This window comes from Pangasianodon hypophthalmus, chromosome 10 (genome assembly GCF_027358585.1).
Source record: "Pangasianodon hypophthalmus isolate fPanHyp1 chromosome 10, fPanHyp1.pri, whole genome shotgun sequence".
Lineage (NCBI taxonomy): Eukaryota > Metazoa > Chordata > Actinopteri > Siluriformes > Pangasiidae > Pangasianodon > Pangasianodon hypophthalmus.
In genome coordinates this window covers 18,644,535-18,663,079 of record NC_069719.1, presented here as the reverse complement: position 1 = coordinate 18,663,079, position 18,545 = coordinate 18,644,535, and the positions used below count along the sequence as shown (strand labels likewise).

The 18,545-nt window shown below is 38.5% G+C and overlaps 1 protein-coding gene across 10 annotated transcripts in view; it reads left to right on the top strand.

The window, feature by feature from the left end:
- evla (Enah/Vasp-like a) overlaps positions 1 to 17,946 on the top strand; it is a 38,797-nt gene extending 20,851 nt beyond the window's left edge. For 2 of the 10 annotated variants that reach the window (XM_053237535.1, XM_053237531.1), the window contains exons 4-14: positions 5,634 to 5,694; positions 6,990 to 7,051; positions 7,508 to 8,236; positions 10,807 to 11,024; positions 13,721 to 13,839; positions 13,950 to 13,986; positions 14,100 to 14,136; positions 16,065 to 16,125; positions 16,704 to 16,764; positions 16,899 to 16,956; positions 17,047 to 17,946. In XM_053237535.1, coding sequence (XP_053093510.1) covers positions 5,634 to 5,694; positions 6,990 to 7,051; positions 7,508 to 8,236; positions 10,807 to 11,024; positions 13,721 to 13,839; positions 13,950 to 13,986; positions 14,100 to 14,136; positions 16,065 to 16,125; positions 16,704 to 16,764; positions 16,899 to 16,956; positions 17,047 to 17,084 — 1,481 coding nt within the window. In that variant the 3' untranslated portion in view covers positions 17,085 to 17,946. Of the gene's footprint in view, positions 1 to 25; positions 591 to 5,633; positions 5,695 to 6,989; positions 7,052 to 7,507; positions 8,237 to 10,806; positions 11,025 to 13,720; positions 13,840 to 13,949; positions 13,987 to 14,099; positions 14,137 to 16,064; positions 16,126 to 16,703; positions 16,765 to 16,898; positions 16,957 to 17,046 lie in introns of those variants that run through there. The other 8 variants (XM_053237537.1, XM_053237536.1, XM_053237532.1 and 5 more) reach the window with 8 other exon arrangements.
- The last annotated feature ends 599 nt before the right edge of the window (positions 17,947 to 18,545 follow it).

The window sequence follows — 18,545 nt, the reverse complement described above, 5'->3', positions numbered from 1 at the left end:
GATAGATAAAAATATCAAATACATCTTAATGATTGAATAGTGGGATTATGTTTATTAAAAAAAAATCTGCACTGAGGCAGTCTTAGTTTGCCTTTGTTTCAGAGCTGCTGTTTACTCTAGAAGCTGTTGTGATGCAGCAGTCTAGTATGTTAATTCTTCCTTTACATGTAGTCACTTACTTAAGAACAGCACATGAGCTTCTTGGGTTTCAGGTTGCTGCTACTTAAAGCATATGGGGTGGGGGGGTTAAATAACAACGTCTTCCCATTGGTGCCTAGCTTGGCTAAAATATCCATGGAGCCAAGTTGTCGCGGAACCAATCTTACATGTTCTCGTGCTTTTTTTGGGGAGGGAACTGGAGATGAGTTTGCTAGAAGCATCTTACCATGCAAAGCACAGAGAAGGTTGTATATGCCTGGATACACTCACATGGGTACTTAGAATAATAACCTAACCTCTAGAACCCAGGTTTAGCACATTGTTCATACTGATGTCCTACAGAAGAAGTATTAGCCAGGGCATTATGCCAGGACCGCCATTCTCACCTGGGCCAGTGCGACGGGTGAGCTCTGCTGTTATAAAACTCAGCAGTAAGTATTACTGAAGGGTGTATTAGCTGATGATGTTGATTTGGTAATGGAAGTGAAAATGATATTCTGCATGATGTTGACAGTATAATGCAATGGCTATGAAGTGCTGTTGTGGTGTCCTCAGTGGAGGTTCTGAAAGGAGTCTGGCTCAGTGTCTGTCTGAGGCTTGTCATGAATGTGGACGTGTTTGTCATGACTATTTTTGAACAGAAAGCATCAATCAGTATCTCCTTCCACCTCGATTTGAAACATCACGTGATGTCAACACAAATGATGATGGTGCTTTGGATATGAAACATTCACATGGAATGGTTTTAAAGGCAGACTCCACCCTGAAACACATTAAATATATTTAGATTGAAATATTTGTGATTCTGATGCTATTTCGTTGATTGGTGCTGTTTTTTTCGTGAGAAGTTAGCAGTTGTCTGCCACACTCACGTTACAGGGGGACACTGCTAGCTCAGTTACAATCATGTTTAATAAGAAAAGAATTTAATGTCTCTCTTTAACAGGTTTTGCTGTTACCTCCTAAAACAGAAGAGCAAAAGCTTCTTTTTTTTAATTACAATCAATATCATATTAATGAGAAATACAGCATAGAGTTAGTGGACACCACATACATTGGACTCCAGAATGCAGTGCATCTTATACAGTGAAGTTGCACTGAGTTATGGCAGAGATGTGGCCAGTTAGAGAGCTATGAGATGACAAGCACTATAGCTTTAACTGCAGTATTGGCAAGACAACTGACGATTTGTTTGAGCAAGAAGTACAGATGAGGAGGTGAGAGAGCTGGACAGAGTAAAGGACTTAAGCAATGCTGCATCACTCTTACCACTTTTCTCTCTCTAAATTCAGCATTTTATTAATCCAGCAATTTAGTATTTAATAGTGCTTTATTCTTTACAATAAAATGACTAAATTCTGTTGCACTGTTTCTATTCATTTGCTTTCATCTGCAACTATACCTTGCATGTATAGTTAGGGAAGTATAATACATCACCACTTATCATTCAGAAATCAAGCCTAGTTCTGCAGAGATTTTCTGAACAAAGGAGAAATCTTAGTGATTTTCTGATGATTCAGAGTTTGTATTTGCAGCTCCTAACCAGGATGTAGACTAGTGCTACTTTAGAGATACCTTGGCAAATATTAAAATCACATCTTACGTTCATCCCAAGTGCAGTCGCAGCTGCTGCTTCTCCAATGTCTGCACAAAAAACTCCCCTCTTAGCAGTTTTCCAGCACAGTGCTTGGTAGTGCCATGAAAACATAAGGGTGTGGGATAATGACTCTGAATCTTTTTCACAAATTGTCACAAAACTCAGAATGAGGAGTGATATTTTGTCTGGCATATGGTGTCTCTATTCCTTCTTTCTTTCACACTTTACTGTTATTTTTCTCCTTTCTGAGGATTTTTCTTTAAAAAAACATCTGCAGTTTTAAGTTTCCAGTTTGCATCAGTGCATGTTGTTGTCAGATGTATTTCTAGAATTTGAAAACGCAAAATTGGGAAGTGAAAACGCAGACTCATCTGTGACTGAGGTGAAAAAATAGCTTGTTTTATGCAACACTGACTCTCCGCTCTGATAAAGCAAGCTTTAGCTCTTAGCCAGTTTATATTATCTGTTCAACAAATGTTAATCTTCATAAAGTCCTCATTCACAACTACACACATTTTAAACTCCTATTTGACAGATATAAGGTGATGTTCCATTGATTTGCTCTAAATCTAAGAAATTTCTCCAAAAAAAAAGGAAAGTGTAAGTCTAGACAGTGTGTCTGTGATGAATACCATTTCTCTTGTAAGATATATTGCAAAGATTGGAACAGAGAAAGGGGGATTATGGAGTGGATAATGTCAATACATCAGAAATGTGTATGCACTACAGGGCTTTTTTTTTTTTTTGTTAGTTTCAGTCTTTTGTGTGGTTTTTGAAATTTAGTTAGGCTTGGAATTTTGCTGAAACCTGGCAACCCTGGTTAATGGCTACAGAAACACACCTGCTGTATCAAACACAGTTGAACAAAGGTATGTCTAAAACCTAACTTGTGACAGATAAGGATATTTGTGGGCATCTCTTAGTAAATATTAAATAAATAATACAAAGTTTACTTCAACCACCTAAGGTTGTTCTGTGTATAATGTTCTTACTTTTTTTTTTTTTTTTTAACTCTTATGGCCCCCTCAAAAGAGCATTTCTGTAACCTTCAAAGGAGGCTGTTTCCTTTTAGAAAGGCAACCCCCCAAAATAAGGCTGGAAATCACAAAATAGAACAAGGGTAAAATGGTGTTTCTTTTATTCAGTGTTATTTTGTAGCACTTCTCTTAAAAAAAAAAAGTGTGGTTAAGAAAACCTGGCCTTAAATAGGTTAGTGGAGTGAAACATATTGTTTTTTTATGTTCTGCTTGTTAAGCTTTTTGGGAAACAGGATTTTTGGGGAAAAGCATACTCACCTTTTTTAATGTTGATGCACACTTGGTCGTGGTGTTAATCTTGGCCATTTTCTGAGACATGTTTTCTGTATACACAGCTTAACCACAGATCATCAGGAAATCATTTGGTTATTTGATATAAAACAGGTTTTTTTCATTTGTGACATTGTATATGTAGTTCATGTTGCCATTTCGGGTTTATAGATTGATGTATGTATGTATGAGTCACATGATGTATGAGCACATAATGTGTGATCTGCTTGCCGTGTCACGCACACGGAGTAGAAAATGAGTCATCATCCCCTCAAACCAAACACACACCCTCACTGTGTAATGAGTATATTTTCTGAGTTTTGAGAGCTGATGTCAATATTCAGCTACAGAACCAAAATATTAATCATGTATGCTTTTAGTGGTGCTAATGAGAACAGTCTCTGAGTCACATTTATACATTAATATTAAGACATTTTCACAATTTTCATCACTAACATAATAGATTTATGAATTCTAGCTCATGGTGTTGGGATGCACCAGTCTTTTTTTTTCCAGTACAATACCAATATCAGAGCTCTGAGTATCGGCTAATACCTGATCCTGATCTGATACTGACATCCTCACAGTAACAGAGCTGACTGTCTGAAAGTTGATTGTGAAACATCAGAGGCTTTTTTTGTGTGTCCTGTGCTAATCATCTGTGTCGTGTCAATCAGCGTAATTAAAAAATAATTTTTTTTTCATTTAAATGCTGGGCTGATCAGATCTGCTTAAAACTGAGCCAGAATTTCAGATCTGTACTAGCTTCCATACTGATACTCAATATCAGATGTCATTATGGGAAATACGGGACAAAATTCTTGCTGAACTAGACCAAGTGGCGATCAGTCATGATCAGATGCAGCTGATTAAGAGATTACCGAAAGTGCTTACACTATCTTTCTGACATTGAGAAGAAGACCAGACAAATGCAACGCTCAGCAGTGGACACTGAACTCACTGCTGAATAATGAATTATACTCGTTCTTATTCAGAGGTTTCACAGCTTATCTATTGATCTCGAAGCTTTGCACTGATTTAATATAGCAAAGACAGTGTCTTCCTGAATTCGACATTTTGCTATGCAGGCATACAGATACATACAGTTTTATCTTTGCAAAAGTCGAGCTACATAAAATTCCTTGCATACGAAGGTCTAGATAAGCAATTAACATGACAGAATGGTGACAACAGCTAACTTTTAATACTTAACCAATAATGTGTAGTTTATGGCTATAAATAAGGCAAATCGATTTGAAGTGGGTATGTTTTGTTTCTCACTGGCATTTCACATTAATACTTTTGAGTAGCGCCACAGACTGTGAACAGATGAGACATTTGTTTTGAACGTGATGCAAAGAATAAATGCCTATTTCTCTGTCCAGTCGTCTTTAAACGTTCTGTTTTCTTCAGTGACATTTGAATTTTTTTAACAAGCCATATCATCATTTCACTAATCAGACCAGAGAGGGTAAATTAAATTTTTTTTTAAATCTGTGAAAGTCTGTGAAAACTCCTCACTTTCTCTATGAGCTGCTTTCAGTTGAATAATTTACAGAAATTTATGTGAATAGCTACAGCAAGCCACAACAGAACATCTGATACAGAAGCAGAGGTGGTTCATGTTTAAAAACTAGAGTAGCTGTTTTTTTTTTGTTTTTTTTCCAGAGTATTTTTCAAATGTTTGGTTCAAACCGCTGAAATACTTTGCCTGGTCTGTATCTGGACTGCGGTTGACAACCCCTGGTGCACAGTGTACCATGGATTTGTTTCAGAAGGAGCATGCTGTGTGGTAATAATGCAGGCAGAAATCCAGCATTCAGAGCAAACTGTTTTGTTTTGCTGTGATTTCTAGTCTTAATGCCTGCAGTTTTGAACATATTGTGCTAATTACAAACTGTACTGCATCAGTCTTCGCATCATCATTGTGCGAAGTTCAAACAAACCACGCTAAAATTGCACCTAGCAGCTAAAAATGCACCATTTCTCTAATGCTTGAGGAAGTCCAGTCCTTGAGGAAAAAGACTTTACAACCCTTTTTGACCAAACTCACATTCACAGTAGCATTTTCAAAAAATATTCAACATTTACTCCACACTTCTCTTACTTTTAAACTTTTCACAACTTTGACCTAAGTGCCATCTATCACTCACTAACTGTAAAGAACTATGTAACTATATTATGCTGTATCACATAGATAAGCAGCTAGATATCAGCAACACTACTCCACACCCCAGGCACCCAGACATCATCTGAGAAACCTGATAGCCATGTTTTTAGTTCTAAGCAGCTCTCTGTCTCAGTCCATCCATCAGATAACAGAGTAAAGTTGGAGATGGGAAGGGAAGTAATGAGGATACAGTTCCAAGAAGAGTCTAATAGGCATACTTACAGCACTGCATAATGGTTTTAGACATTTGTCTCTTTCCTTTACGCTGTCCATTTTGTCAATTATATATTAAAACATTAATTAGGTAAACCAGATGGAAATATTATTATGGTGCACTGTATATATTCATCTGCATTATCTAACCGAATTAATGTCTAGAACATTGCCATGTCTTCTCCAGCAGGTCCAGCTGGTCAACGGCAGAATGGACCAGCAACGGATGACACAGAAGCACAGAGGAGGTGACTTGAGATTTTATTACCACGTAATAATAATCATTACCATATTAAACACAAACAGCTGAGAGTCAGGCAGGAAATCAACAATGTGAAAAGGAGCTTCTAGATTAACAGTACAGTGTGTTAAGCCTGGTTCATCTGTGAGGATTAGGTCACGTCATATCTCATTCTAATTACAGTAAACATCTGAATGTAAAATGTCAGACTTTGGATCAGACATTTACTGATTGTGATGAAACTGAAACTGATTCAAACTCTAAACTATAAGGCCAAAGTTTGTTAGCTGGAGCAGCCGATTTATAAAACCCCTGATGTTCTAATGCAGAGGTGTCAAACATACCGGGATGGAACTGGCCCTAATCCGGTCCATCAAAAGAATGTGGACTGTGGACTGCAATTGAGCTGAAAGATTTGAAATCAAAAAGTGCTAGTGTGTTATTCCACTAGGGGCAAAATAAACTCAGTATTGCAATACACTTAGGACCACAAACACAGCTCCTGACAGAATGTGCAAATGATATGTAATTCTTCATTAACAGGCTAAACATTTGAGATATAATCCCAATTAAGTTCATTTCAGTTCTATGTTTTAACATTACAACATAATTTGGAAACCTTGTTTTCTTGGTAATGAAAATGAAACAGTCTAATCATGTGGCTTGTAGGTGATGCATCTTCTTCAAGCCATTTGTGCATTCAGAATGTACCTTCCAGATAAACGCTCATAACACATTTAAGATGAGTTGTTTATGTGTTATAGGTCACTGACCTGATCTTTTTTTAGTTCAGGCCACTTTACGTCAGACTTGTGTAACATGGCCCGTTACCTAAAATGAGTGTGACACCCCCGTTGTAGTCTTTATTTTAAATGCAACAAATCCTTTAGGCCAGAATGTTTCCTCATCACTAAACACCATAAATGTTCCCAGTTACTGGTGTGTGATATTAACTTTATTCAGCTCATGTACTTGAATACTTCTGTCATCTTTTATCAAGCCTCACAAACATATACCTCCTTTAACCTCCTCAAAGGGTGGCTACTGTTTGGTCTACAAATCGCTTTTTGCCCTCTTGTGGTTCAAAGAATGTATTGCATCTACAGTTTACTGGGGCTGGTGACATCGGAGCATGACTGAAAATAGTGCATGAAAAACAACACACACACACACACACACAGAGTGGTCAGAGTAGTCTAGAAGAACAAATCTTGCAGGTTTCAGAGTCAATTATATGTTAATGCTGTGAAGAGACAGAATGTTGCTTCATCCTGTAATGTTTCTTAACTTATATCTGTGTAGGCAGATGATGGAGCAGCATCAGATGCAAATTGAAAGGGAGCGACGGACATCTGGCTCGGCAGGTAAAGAGTCTGCACAACACAACTGGTCACTTTTAATTTTATAAAAAGCATCCCTTCTGCCAAGGTTTTTGGAGGATACTTCACACTCAACACTGCAAACTCCTGTGGACACAATTCACCTCCCTGATCTGACAGTTTCCAGATCATTTATTGTTAAATTACTTATTCAGACTCTGCTTTCTGTCTTACTCTGTCAGTTTGTGCTTTCTACTCATGCTTGCCCATGTATCAGTCCAGCTCAGACCAGCATATCCCATAATTCCATACACATACTCATCAGGTTTCAGTCTGACAGCTGAGACATAATACATGTTATACACAGCATGGGCCACATCTTTGCTCATAATTCTGCTTACGCTTGCACATTATTTCTGTTTCGTTTTGTCTTTTGTTTGATTTTCATCACTGTCACTTTTCTCTCCTTCTGTTTGTCACTTGTTTCCATTTCTGTCTCAGTTTCCACCCTGCAGTTTAAAGTGTCTTCCTCTCAGTCCAACTCCTCTCCACCAGAATACAGGCAGTTTCGTGCCAACACACTCCCCTCCCACACCCGCCTCGCCCCCTCCCCGCCTTCCTCCTCCTGCTCCTCCTCTTCCTCACAGGAGCGAGACAGCATCTCTCACATGAAGGACTCGTCTCAGAAAAAGGCTCAGCAGTTTTCACAGCTCTCCACCTCCCTGGCTTCTGCCTTCTCTCCCGTGCAGCCAGGGGGCACTCTGCCTTCTCGAAATGTGCGTCAGATCCCCCTCTCTCCCCCTACAAGTCGCCAGTCTCACCCCAAAGACACCACCTGGACCTCTGCTCATATCTATGGCCCAAATAGCTCCTCATCCCAGCCACTCATACCTCTTAACCAACTCGTACATCCCGCTACCTCCACCCAGTTTGATGCTAACAGCCAGTTAGAGCACTACTACCCCTTCCAAAACCCTTTCTCCAAGTCTGCCTCTGGGCCTCCTCCTCTCCCACAATACTGTAATCCTGAGCTCTCCTATCCTTCCCACTGCAAGGATATCCCCCTTCCTGCTCACACTGGTCAGGGTGTTCAAGGCCATGTCCACCAGCCACAGTTTGCTGCCTCTTTCAGCCCTCAGCCCCCCAGTGAAAACACGCCTTTCTCTTGTAGCTCTGTGTCACTCGAGACCACACCCCCTGCTGTTTCTCAGGCTGCCACGGCACCCAGCAGTAAGTAATTCAGATCACCATCCAGCTGGCTGTGGAGTGTGTCTGGGGACTTCAACACGGTTCTCACACACACTGCACACAGCTGTTGCACAAAGTAGGACTGATGATATACACACTTCTTACGTACTGCTTGAAGAAACAATACAGTTGCTGTAATGGTGCGTAGTTGGAAATACTGGTACGTTTGCATTACACACTATTCATCAGGCTGTTGGCTCTTCCACCAATTGTTCTCATACACATACTGTCACGGTACTCGGCTTATTTTAACAGACAACTGATGACGTACTGGCTAAGCATATGTAATTGTATAATACATACAATGGGCCTCATTTATCAAACTGGATATGAACAAATTTATTCATAAATCATTCACAGGAGCATTTTACACAAGAAACGTGTTGTTCATGAACATCCTGCCAGAGCTCCTTTGTTTGTATAAATTTGTTTGTAAGGAGACTAACTAGCGTGAACCTCGAACAATATGCTTCAAGTCATATAATTAGCACAAGTTACTACAAATTTACATATAGGTTGTAGACAAGTTTAAATAGCTTATTTATTTTAATTGCACAAAAAAAATTCATGATAATTTTTTAAAACTTACTCCTTTGGGTCCTTACTGACTTGAAAGAAAGCAATCCAAAAGAAATCCATAAATTAAGACAAATAAGACTAGCCATTTAATTAGAACAAAAGAAATGGCACCCTATCAAAGGAAGAAGTGTTAGTGTAAATGTAATGTATGGTAGCCAACGTGCTGCAATGGCTGACCTGCATTACACGAAGATTTAGTGTGCACTGCATAGGTGGCACTCTTTCACCATTTAGTCATCATTTTGTTGTTTGCCATTCATGGAGTCTTGTAGAAAATGTAACTAAATGTAAATCAGTTGTCCTGTGAACGTGCTTTGTAATTTATCGGTGATTGGTGAGTACAAAGAAAATCGAAGAAAGAAATCTTTGTAAATCTGGAGTAAATTTTTAGTTCAGTTTGGCTCATGAAAACATTCACAAAGGACTTTAGTAAAAGATTGATAAATGAGGCGCACTGAGAGTAAGATATTACCTTTCCTGATCTTCTGACTGATTAAATTTCCATCAGAAATGGTTACTACTAAAGAACTTTAGTTTACACTCAACTTATCCTTTGGGTTTAAGTATAAAAGTGTTTCATGAACTATGCATACTACTTCACTAGTGACCTGGCACTAATATTTAACATAAATTGCTATTATAGTGTAAAACTGTCCCAACATTTATTTGGCTATAACAAGACAATAAAATTAAATATATTTTTTGTATTCTGTATAATGACATATCTAATTGTACACAATTCTTTGGTCAGGCACTATAGGCTATATCAAACATTAATCTGATCACAACTAACTGTACATTCTTATGTAATTATGTGATTTTGGTACTAGTAATAATAAAAAAGTACTGGTAAATAGGTTTTAAAAAAAGGAAAATACTATAGGTGGATGGGGAATAACTGGAAAAATATGTATAAACTAGATGAACAAGAATGAGGTAATGGGTCTCTAGAGACTGGGTGTGTGTATTTATGGGTTAAACTGTAGCATATATATATATATATATGTGCAACTGTTTGTTTTGGGATGGCTGAATTAGAAATGCTATCACTACTATCAGTACTACTGTCTTTATTTGAAATAAAAGATTAAGTAAATAATCAGTTAAAATTTAGCCAAACCAAAAACTGCACCAGTTCATCTTCTCCGTTATTAGCATTTTTAACATTATTTGCCAGAAAAAAAAGAAACACTCTTTCCTGTGCTTAGGGAGTTTCTGTTTCATATGTACAAAGACATTTGTTTTGTTAACACTCCTATTATATACTATATGGCCAAAAGTATGTGGACACCTGACCATCACAGCCACAGGCCTTCCCCAAACTGTTGCCACAAAGTTGGAAGCACACAGTTGTCTAGACATGTTTATATGCTGTAGCATTAAGTTTTCCCTTCACTGGAACTAAGGGGTCGAGCCCAGACATGTCCCAGCATAACAATGCACCTGTGCCCAAAGCAAGCTTCATGATTTGCCAAGGTTGGAGTGGAAGAACTAGAGTGGCCTGCACACCTGACCTCAACCTCACTGAACAATTCTGGGATGAATTTGAACAGAATTTGACTGCATGCCAGGCCTCCTCACCCAACATCAGTGCCTGACTTCACTCATGCTCTTATGGCTGAATGAGCACAAAATCCCACAGCCACACTCCAAAATCGAATGGAAAGCCTTCCCAGAAGAGTGGAGGTTATTATAACAGCAAAGAGGGGACTAAATATGGAAAGGGATCTTCACAAAGCACATATGAGTGTTCTAGTTAGGTGTTCACAAACTTTTGTCCACATAATGTAGCTTGTTACTCTCAAGTCAATACGATCTACATAAAACCATGTTTAATGAGTCCATTATGGTTTTAGTATTGTTTCACTTAAAATTGGCTCATTTTGATCTGAACCACCAAATATTTCATTACTAAAATTCCTTAATTGAGTCATGTATAACACCTGTGCACTCATCTCTCTTTTGTTCTTCAGCAGGTCCTCCCATTCCTCCAGGACATCCCTCCATGCTCTCCTCCACTCCCCCCCTCCACCCCCCTGCTCCTGCTCCCATGGCAGGTCCTCCAGCTCCTCCACCTCCACCTGGACCTCCTCCCCCAGCTGCTGCACCTCCTCCTAACCCACCTCCTCTCCCAGCTCCATCAGGCTTGGCTGCAGCTCTGGCTGGAGCCAAACTGCGCAAAGTACAACGGGTAAGTGGCCAGTGGTTGCTAGGCACAGCTACATAAGAGTGCATTTACAGGTTTTATTTGCCTTGTTAATCATACACTCACCAGCCTAATTAATAGGAACACCTGTACACCTGCACATTCAGGCAATTATCCAGTCAGCCAATCATGTGGCAGCAGTGCAATGCATAAAATCATGCAAGTACAGGTAAAGAGCTTCAGTTAGTGTTCAAATCAAACATCAGAAAGGGGAAAATATGATCTTAGTGACTTTGACTGTGGCATGGTTGTTGGTGCCAGACAGGGTAGTTTGAGTATTTCATTCACAGCAGTCTCAGCATTTACAGAGAATGGTGCCAAAAGTGGGGAGGAAGAAAAAAAAAAAAAAGAAAAAAACCCATCCAGTGAGCGGCAGTTCTGTGGGTGGAACGTATTATTATATATGTGAGAGGTAACAGGAGAATGGCCAGACAGGTCATTTGAGCTGACAGGAAGCGTATGGTAACTCAAATAACCACTTTTTACAACCACGATGGGCAGAAAAGTATCTCAGAATGCACAGCACATTGAACCTTAGGAGGATGGGCTACAGCAGTGGAAGACCACATTGAGTCCCACTCCTGACAGCCAAGAAAAGGAACCTGAATCTACAGTGGGCGCAGACTTACCATACTGGACAGTTGAAGACTGAAAAAAGACCAGACAATGTTTTTCCAATCTTCAGCAGTCTCGGCTTGCCCTGTATGTGCATGATTTTATGTATTTCACTGCTGTCACATGATTGGCTGATTGATTAATTGCAAGAATGCGTTGTTCCTAATAAAGTGGTGGGTGCATGTATATTGGTTGTAAAGACTGATGGTCTTGAGAAGCTGTGAAATAGTGATGAGCATTGCAATTCATTTCTACAAATTAAATTCTTTTGCCCTGTGCATTTTAAATGAATTGAACTTTGCCAATGTAGATTCATTTGATGCACCACTCAAGGCCGTCCACTGTCCAAAAACACTGAGCATGGTTATGCTTTCAAACTATTACAGTGACTATATGACAACAGTTTTTAGTGTTAAGAGTGTTTAAGTGATCATATTAATAGAGAGAACATTTACAGTTCATGATTTTATCTTATTTAGTCACAATGTATTAAATACAACATTTAACTGAACAAATACATTCAGGCAATAATGTACAGTAATGTAGTGCTCCTGGGTGAACAAATAACATTGTGCCATTGTTTTTCACCAACAGGTGCTTTTTGTACACATGGTCAGAACTTTGTAAATATACCAAATCTAAATGTTCGCTTTGATAAATCCCATACTTTGCATTAAAAGGTTTGCACACATCATTTATGTACAGATTGGTGGGTATACAAAATTGATAACTGAGGACCCTGATTTGGGGAGGTGGAGAAAATTAGACACACTATATGGCCGAAAGCATATGGACACCTGACCATCACAGTCATATGTAGGCCTTCCCCAAACTGTTGCAACAAAGTTGGAAGCACACAACTGTCTAGATGTGTTTACATGCTGTAGCATTAAGCGTTCCCTTCACTGGAACTAAGGGGTCGAGCCCAGACATGTCCCAGCATAACAATGCACCTGTGCCCAAAGCAAGCTTCATGAAGACATGGTTTGCCAAGGTTGGAGTGGAAGAACTAGAGTGGCCTGCACACCTGACCCCAACCTCACTGAACAATTTTGGGATGAATTTGAACACTAACTGCATGCCAGGCCTCCTCACCCAACATCAGTGCCTGACTTCACTCATGCTCTTCCAAAATCTAATGGAAAGCCTTCTCAGAAGAGTGGAGGTTATTATAACAGCAAAGAGGGGACAAATATGGAAAGGGATCTTCACAAAGCACATATGAGTGTTCTAGTTAGGTGTCCACAAACTTTTGTCCACATAGTGTAGCTAGAATTCCTGACAATTGCTTATACTTTTAGAGTAAATCTAATGAAATATGTGATCAGCTATGCTTCCATTATCTCCACCATTTTTTTCTTCTCCCACATTTTACATGTTCCCTCTAAGTGCCCCTTGTAACTGCTTACGCATTTAATATGCTGTATCCATGACCTGATTTGTGCAGGTTGACAATAACCTTCATTTTTTTTCCAATGGTAAAGGTATTGTACATGTATGAGCCTCATATTTATACTCCACTTATAACTGTCAAGTTATTGTTTCAAGAACTTTGGCACATACACTCGCTGAGCACTTTATTAGAAACACCTGTACACCTACTCATTCATGAAATTAGCTAATCAGCCAATTGTGTGGCAGAAGTGCAATGTATAAAATCATACAGATTCAGAGCAGCAGCTTTGTTCACTTGAATCAGTGGATCAATGGAAAAATGGATCAGAATCTCAACGGAATGTTTCCAACATGTTGTGGAATCCTTGCCATGAAGAATTGAGGCTGTTTTAAGAGCAAAGGGAGGCCCTACCCAGTATTAGTATAGCGTTCCTAATAAAGTGCTGGGTGAGTGTACATTTTTGAAAAAAATACAATTATTTAAAAAGTAGTTCTAATGAGACTTGTCACTTTTAATAGAGCAAAAATTCTTTTGTTTGAATGGAAAATTTGAATTATATATGATACACTGAGTTGTTAATTAATAAACTGCTGACACAGAGTAATCTGTTGAGCAATGTAATATTTATCTGTTCTGGGCACACCTGATGCCCTCTGTTTGAACCTGGCAGCCTGAGGAGAGCTCTGCAGGGCTGGGCAGTGCCAAGAACGATGCCAGCCGCTCCAGTGGAGGCAGTGGAGGAGGAGGAGAGGGCCTCATGCAAGAAATGAATGCCCTCCTAGCACGAAGGTTAGTCTGAATCAGAACCTTAGCTTTGCTTAATTTATTTATAGCTGATTATGTACAAGACTGTATATTAGTCACACTGATTTGACTAAACTGTCCTCTCTTCCCTTCAGGAGGAAAGCTTCTGAAAAACCTGAAGACAGTCAAAATGTTTGTATATTTCTCAAAAGAGCTATTCACATTTTATACTTTTTTCTTCTTTCTCTTAGACTTTGTAATAATTCCATTAATCTTGTATGAAATGTTGTGCATGTTTCTTGCAGGAAGAGTCCAACGGCTCACCAGCCTCACGTGGCTCAGGTTAGCAAAAAAATCTGAAAATATACACTCACTGTCCACTTTATTAGGAACACCTGTACACTTGCACATTCATGCAGTTATCTAATCAGCCAATCATGTAGCACAATGCAAAAAATCATGCAGATACAGGTCAAGCGCTTCAGTTAATGTTCACGTCAAACATCAGAATGAAGAAAAAGTGTGATCTCTGTGACTTTAATTGTGGCATGGGTGTTGCTACCAGATGGGCTGGTTTGAGTATTTCAGGAACTGAGATTTTCACACACAACAGTCTGTGAGTTTACACAGAATTGTGTGATAATTGTGCAAAATAACAAAAGCCAGTGAGTGAGTGACAGTTCTGTGGGTGGAAACTGGACAGTTGAAGATTAGGGGAAAAAATCATCTGGTCTTTTTCCAGTCTTCAGCTGTCCAGTTTGGGTGAGCCTGTGCTCAGGATAGCCTCAGATTCTTGTTCTTGGCTGACAGGAATGGAACCCAATGTGCTATTCTGCTCTTGTACATCCACCTCAAGGTTTGATGTGTTGTGTGTTCTGAGATGCTTTTCTGCTCACCACCTTCCTGTCAGCTCAGAGCAGTCTGGTCATTCTCCTCTGATCTGTCTCTTCAGCAGGGTTGTGGGAGGGTTAGTTTAAAAATGTATACCATTACAGTTACAAATTACTTAATAAAAAATGTAATCAGTAATGTAATCACAATATGAAAGGAATATAGTCTGATTAGTTTTGGATTACTCCAAGGTCGCATATGTAAATAAAGTCCAGAGAAAAGCAATATGAACATCATCAGCAACATCACAAAGGCATTTCAGAGAAGAACTTTAGAGTTTCAGCTGGAGTTACGATGAAAATGAGAAGTGACAGTGGAGCACATATCTGCAAAGGCAGTGACCAATTGAAAATTTGAAGATCGAAAATGTTGTTGTTGTTGTTGTTGTTGTTCTTTCAGCTGCTCCCCTTAGGGGTCACCACAGCAGATCATTGGTCCGCATGTTTGATTTGGCACAGGTTTTACGCTGGATGCCCTTCCTGACACAACCCTATGCCTAGGAAAGTGTGTATCTGAGTTTCATAGTTGGAATATTTCAAAATGACAAAAGAAATCAGAGTCCCCATCAGAATCTGGCCAATGATAGGTATTTTGACAGATCAGATACAGCTGAACTGGCTTTTATTTCACAGGTGGGCTGTTACGTAAATCTTTTTAAGCTTTACTGAGAATTACATTTTAGTGGGCTCAAAACACATTAATCAACCTGTTAAACAGAACTGCAAGCATGTCATTTTAGTCGTATTATGTAAAGTATCTTTTGATCGGTTTGTAATAAACCAAGAATATATTTATATCTTTATTTTGATTAAATTGTGCATGACTAGGGGCATAAACAAACTGGTGGATAAAATGTGGAGAGACCACATTTTGAAGGCAATATTTTGAAGTGGCTCCAAAAAACATCCTTGTTGGGATTTTTTTCAATTTTAGACACAAAATAGAAATGATGTATAGAATGAAAGACATGTAAGAAACTCTTGAAGATGCTAACACGGAATCTGTCCTGATATTTGGGAAATTGTTGAAAGATTGAGGTTTATTGATCGAGGTTGGCATCAAACAGGATAAGAAAAAAAACCCTCCTAAAACAGAATAAACCAAAGCTGTGCATTATTAACTTGGATTTGTATACACTTGGGAAACAAAGCCTCTGTCCAAAAAATGTGTACAGCATCATGTAAAGAGCAGAAAACTTGAGCCACATCATACAGTAATATCTAGCCAGTTCTTAGAAAATGGACCAGTTTCCAAATAGTAAGCCTTGTTATGATCTCTGGGTCAGTTAGTCTAACATGTTGTTAAAAATGAAAAAGAAAGAAAGAAATCAGTGTAAATTACGGTCAAATGCTCACAATTAACTGAATTTTGATTTCCAGATGCTCTGAAGAAGCCATGGGAGCGAGCAAATTCTTCAGACAAATCTTCTGCTGGATCAAGGTCAGTTTCAAGCAAATTTGATTTGATCAATTTGTTTTTTCTTTTCCTTCATCAGTTACACCACCATACCACAGACGCATACCACTATTTCCATGTCCAAAGACAAGCAAACGTCTAATTGAACTTTTGCCCAGTGCATTAGCCTCAGGTTTATATGAGTCAATGGGCACATGACCTAGCTCAGCCATTATGAGGCTTGCTAAATGCCTTGGTAACTATTGTGGGTCTTATCAACACACAGCTTCCGAAAATAAAACATATTGAACAGGAACCTGGAGCGGCTTTGTGTAAACAGAGCGAAACCTTATCGCTGTCTCTGGCTAAGAGTTTGCGCAGAAGCTGTAGTATTGACAACCTGGTAGAGCATGCATACTGTATGTTGATGAGTTGTCACTGGAAATAACCAAGGTCTGTCGGGAATACGTAATAGATTAACGTTATATCAGAATGATATTTCTGACCGAATTCAACCCGAACTAGAGCAGCTTCATTCTAAACATTTCTTTACTATAAATTAGGGATTTATTATAAACTGTTTCATTCATCATTTCTAATTAACCATGCCCTTAATTGCACAGGTTGAGAGCTGTTGGCAGCACCGCTGACGGAGAATCAGGAGACTTCGACAGAATGAAACAGGTATGTTTTATAGCCATACAGAGAATAGACATGACCATTTAAAACAACCTGCCACAAGGGGCTGTGCATCAGCTGAACACTGACATGAGATATGAAATCTGAAATGAGACTTTTTTCATTTTTTTTTCAAAAAGGAGATCTTGGAGGAGGTTGTGCGTGAACTGCATAAAGTCAAAGATGAGATAATAGATGGTGAGAACTCGCATATTTTCTAATTGAACATATGTCCTGCCACATTTGTGCAACAACACTAGCACTGTTTGTATATTTTCCTTTCCTTAGCCATTAGAAGAGAACTCACTAGGATGGGTGCTACATAGTGTTTAGAAGCATGATAACACCACCAGAAGGCTCTTGGGAAAGTACGGAAAGGATCCTGTGGCGCTTTGGAGGAACGGTCTTGCAACATAGCTGCAACGGCTTGGAAAAAGCTGGTATTGCAGGAATGTTGCATCAACAAGGAGCATTACAGAAAGGAGCAAGAGAAAGAAGTGAAATGGAAGTGAGTGAGAGTGAGTGCTTGTATGCATGTGTGAATGGGTGGATGTATGGATGGACCTTCACACTGAATTTTCTATTTCCTCCTGTATAAACATTAAAAGACTAAGCCCACTGTGCAGTTTGCTGCTCCCAGTCTTTCAAGTCTTAAAGAGAAATTTGACTAGGTGGACCTTGATGAAGATATTTGTGTTTTATACTGTTTTATTGTTTCATTACTGTTATTGTAAAAGTAATTTTATCAGTGGTATCAGCCAGAGAAAGAGAAACACAAAGTTGCTCACTTTTTATGTCGGCGTTTTATAGTTTATCTTCATACTTTGGTTTTTGATAAGCACATTCGGCACACTTTTGCGCTGGTCTGTCACCATCCTGCATTACAGTTTTAATCTTTTTGTTTTGTTTTGTTTTGTTTTTTTGCCAATACAGATGTTCACTGGATTTTTTTAGCTTGAATTTGAATTGGTAGTGTGAAGTTATTGATGATGATGGTCGTATGAGAGATGTATCTGTAGCTATAGCCCTGTGAAACGGCAGTTTGTGGACTCTCCTCATTTGATTTGAAAGAGAATTGGTTCATAATATTGGGTCCTAAATTATTAAAATGATTAGCCTAGCCTACTGGGTTAATCCTCTTAAAAGTTAGCATTCAAATGATCTTTGAATAAAACACTGAATCTATAACTTGTGAATTTGTGTTCTTTTATATGCACAAGAAGGTACTCAAATATTTGTTTTCATTTTTCTTATACAATATGTCTTCAAATAAAAGTACTTTCACACCATATAACACAACTTTAAATATAATAAGAAGATACTCACTTAATACTATTTTTATTTAATTAAATCTCACATATAATAAATAGCATAATTTTTTTAATGTACCAAATAAAGTATAAAGTATTTTAAAGAACTAAATGAATTTTTGTAATGATATCATTTAATATTAATTTATTTTTTTAAATACAATCCTCAGATTGACTAGTACTCATCAAAATTGCATATGATCAAATCTGATCATAAAATGAGCGTGTGCAAAATCAACCAACAGTTTCCTTACACATCATCAAATTTCATCTTTGGCATAGTCATATTATCAAACTCATGTTTGAGCCGACAGTGTGTAAATTTGAGTGTAAAATTTAAACAACCTGCAGTTAAATAATCAAAAAGCAATATCGGTATCATAAAATAGAGCAAGTACACTTCAGTAAGTAGAGTAGTTAAAGTCATAACGTCCAGAGGCATGTTATGAGCATAACAGTCACCTGCATGAGCGCAGG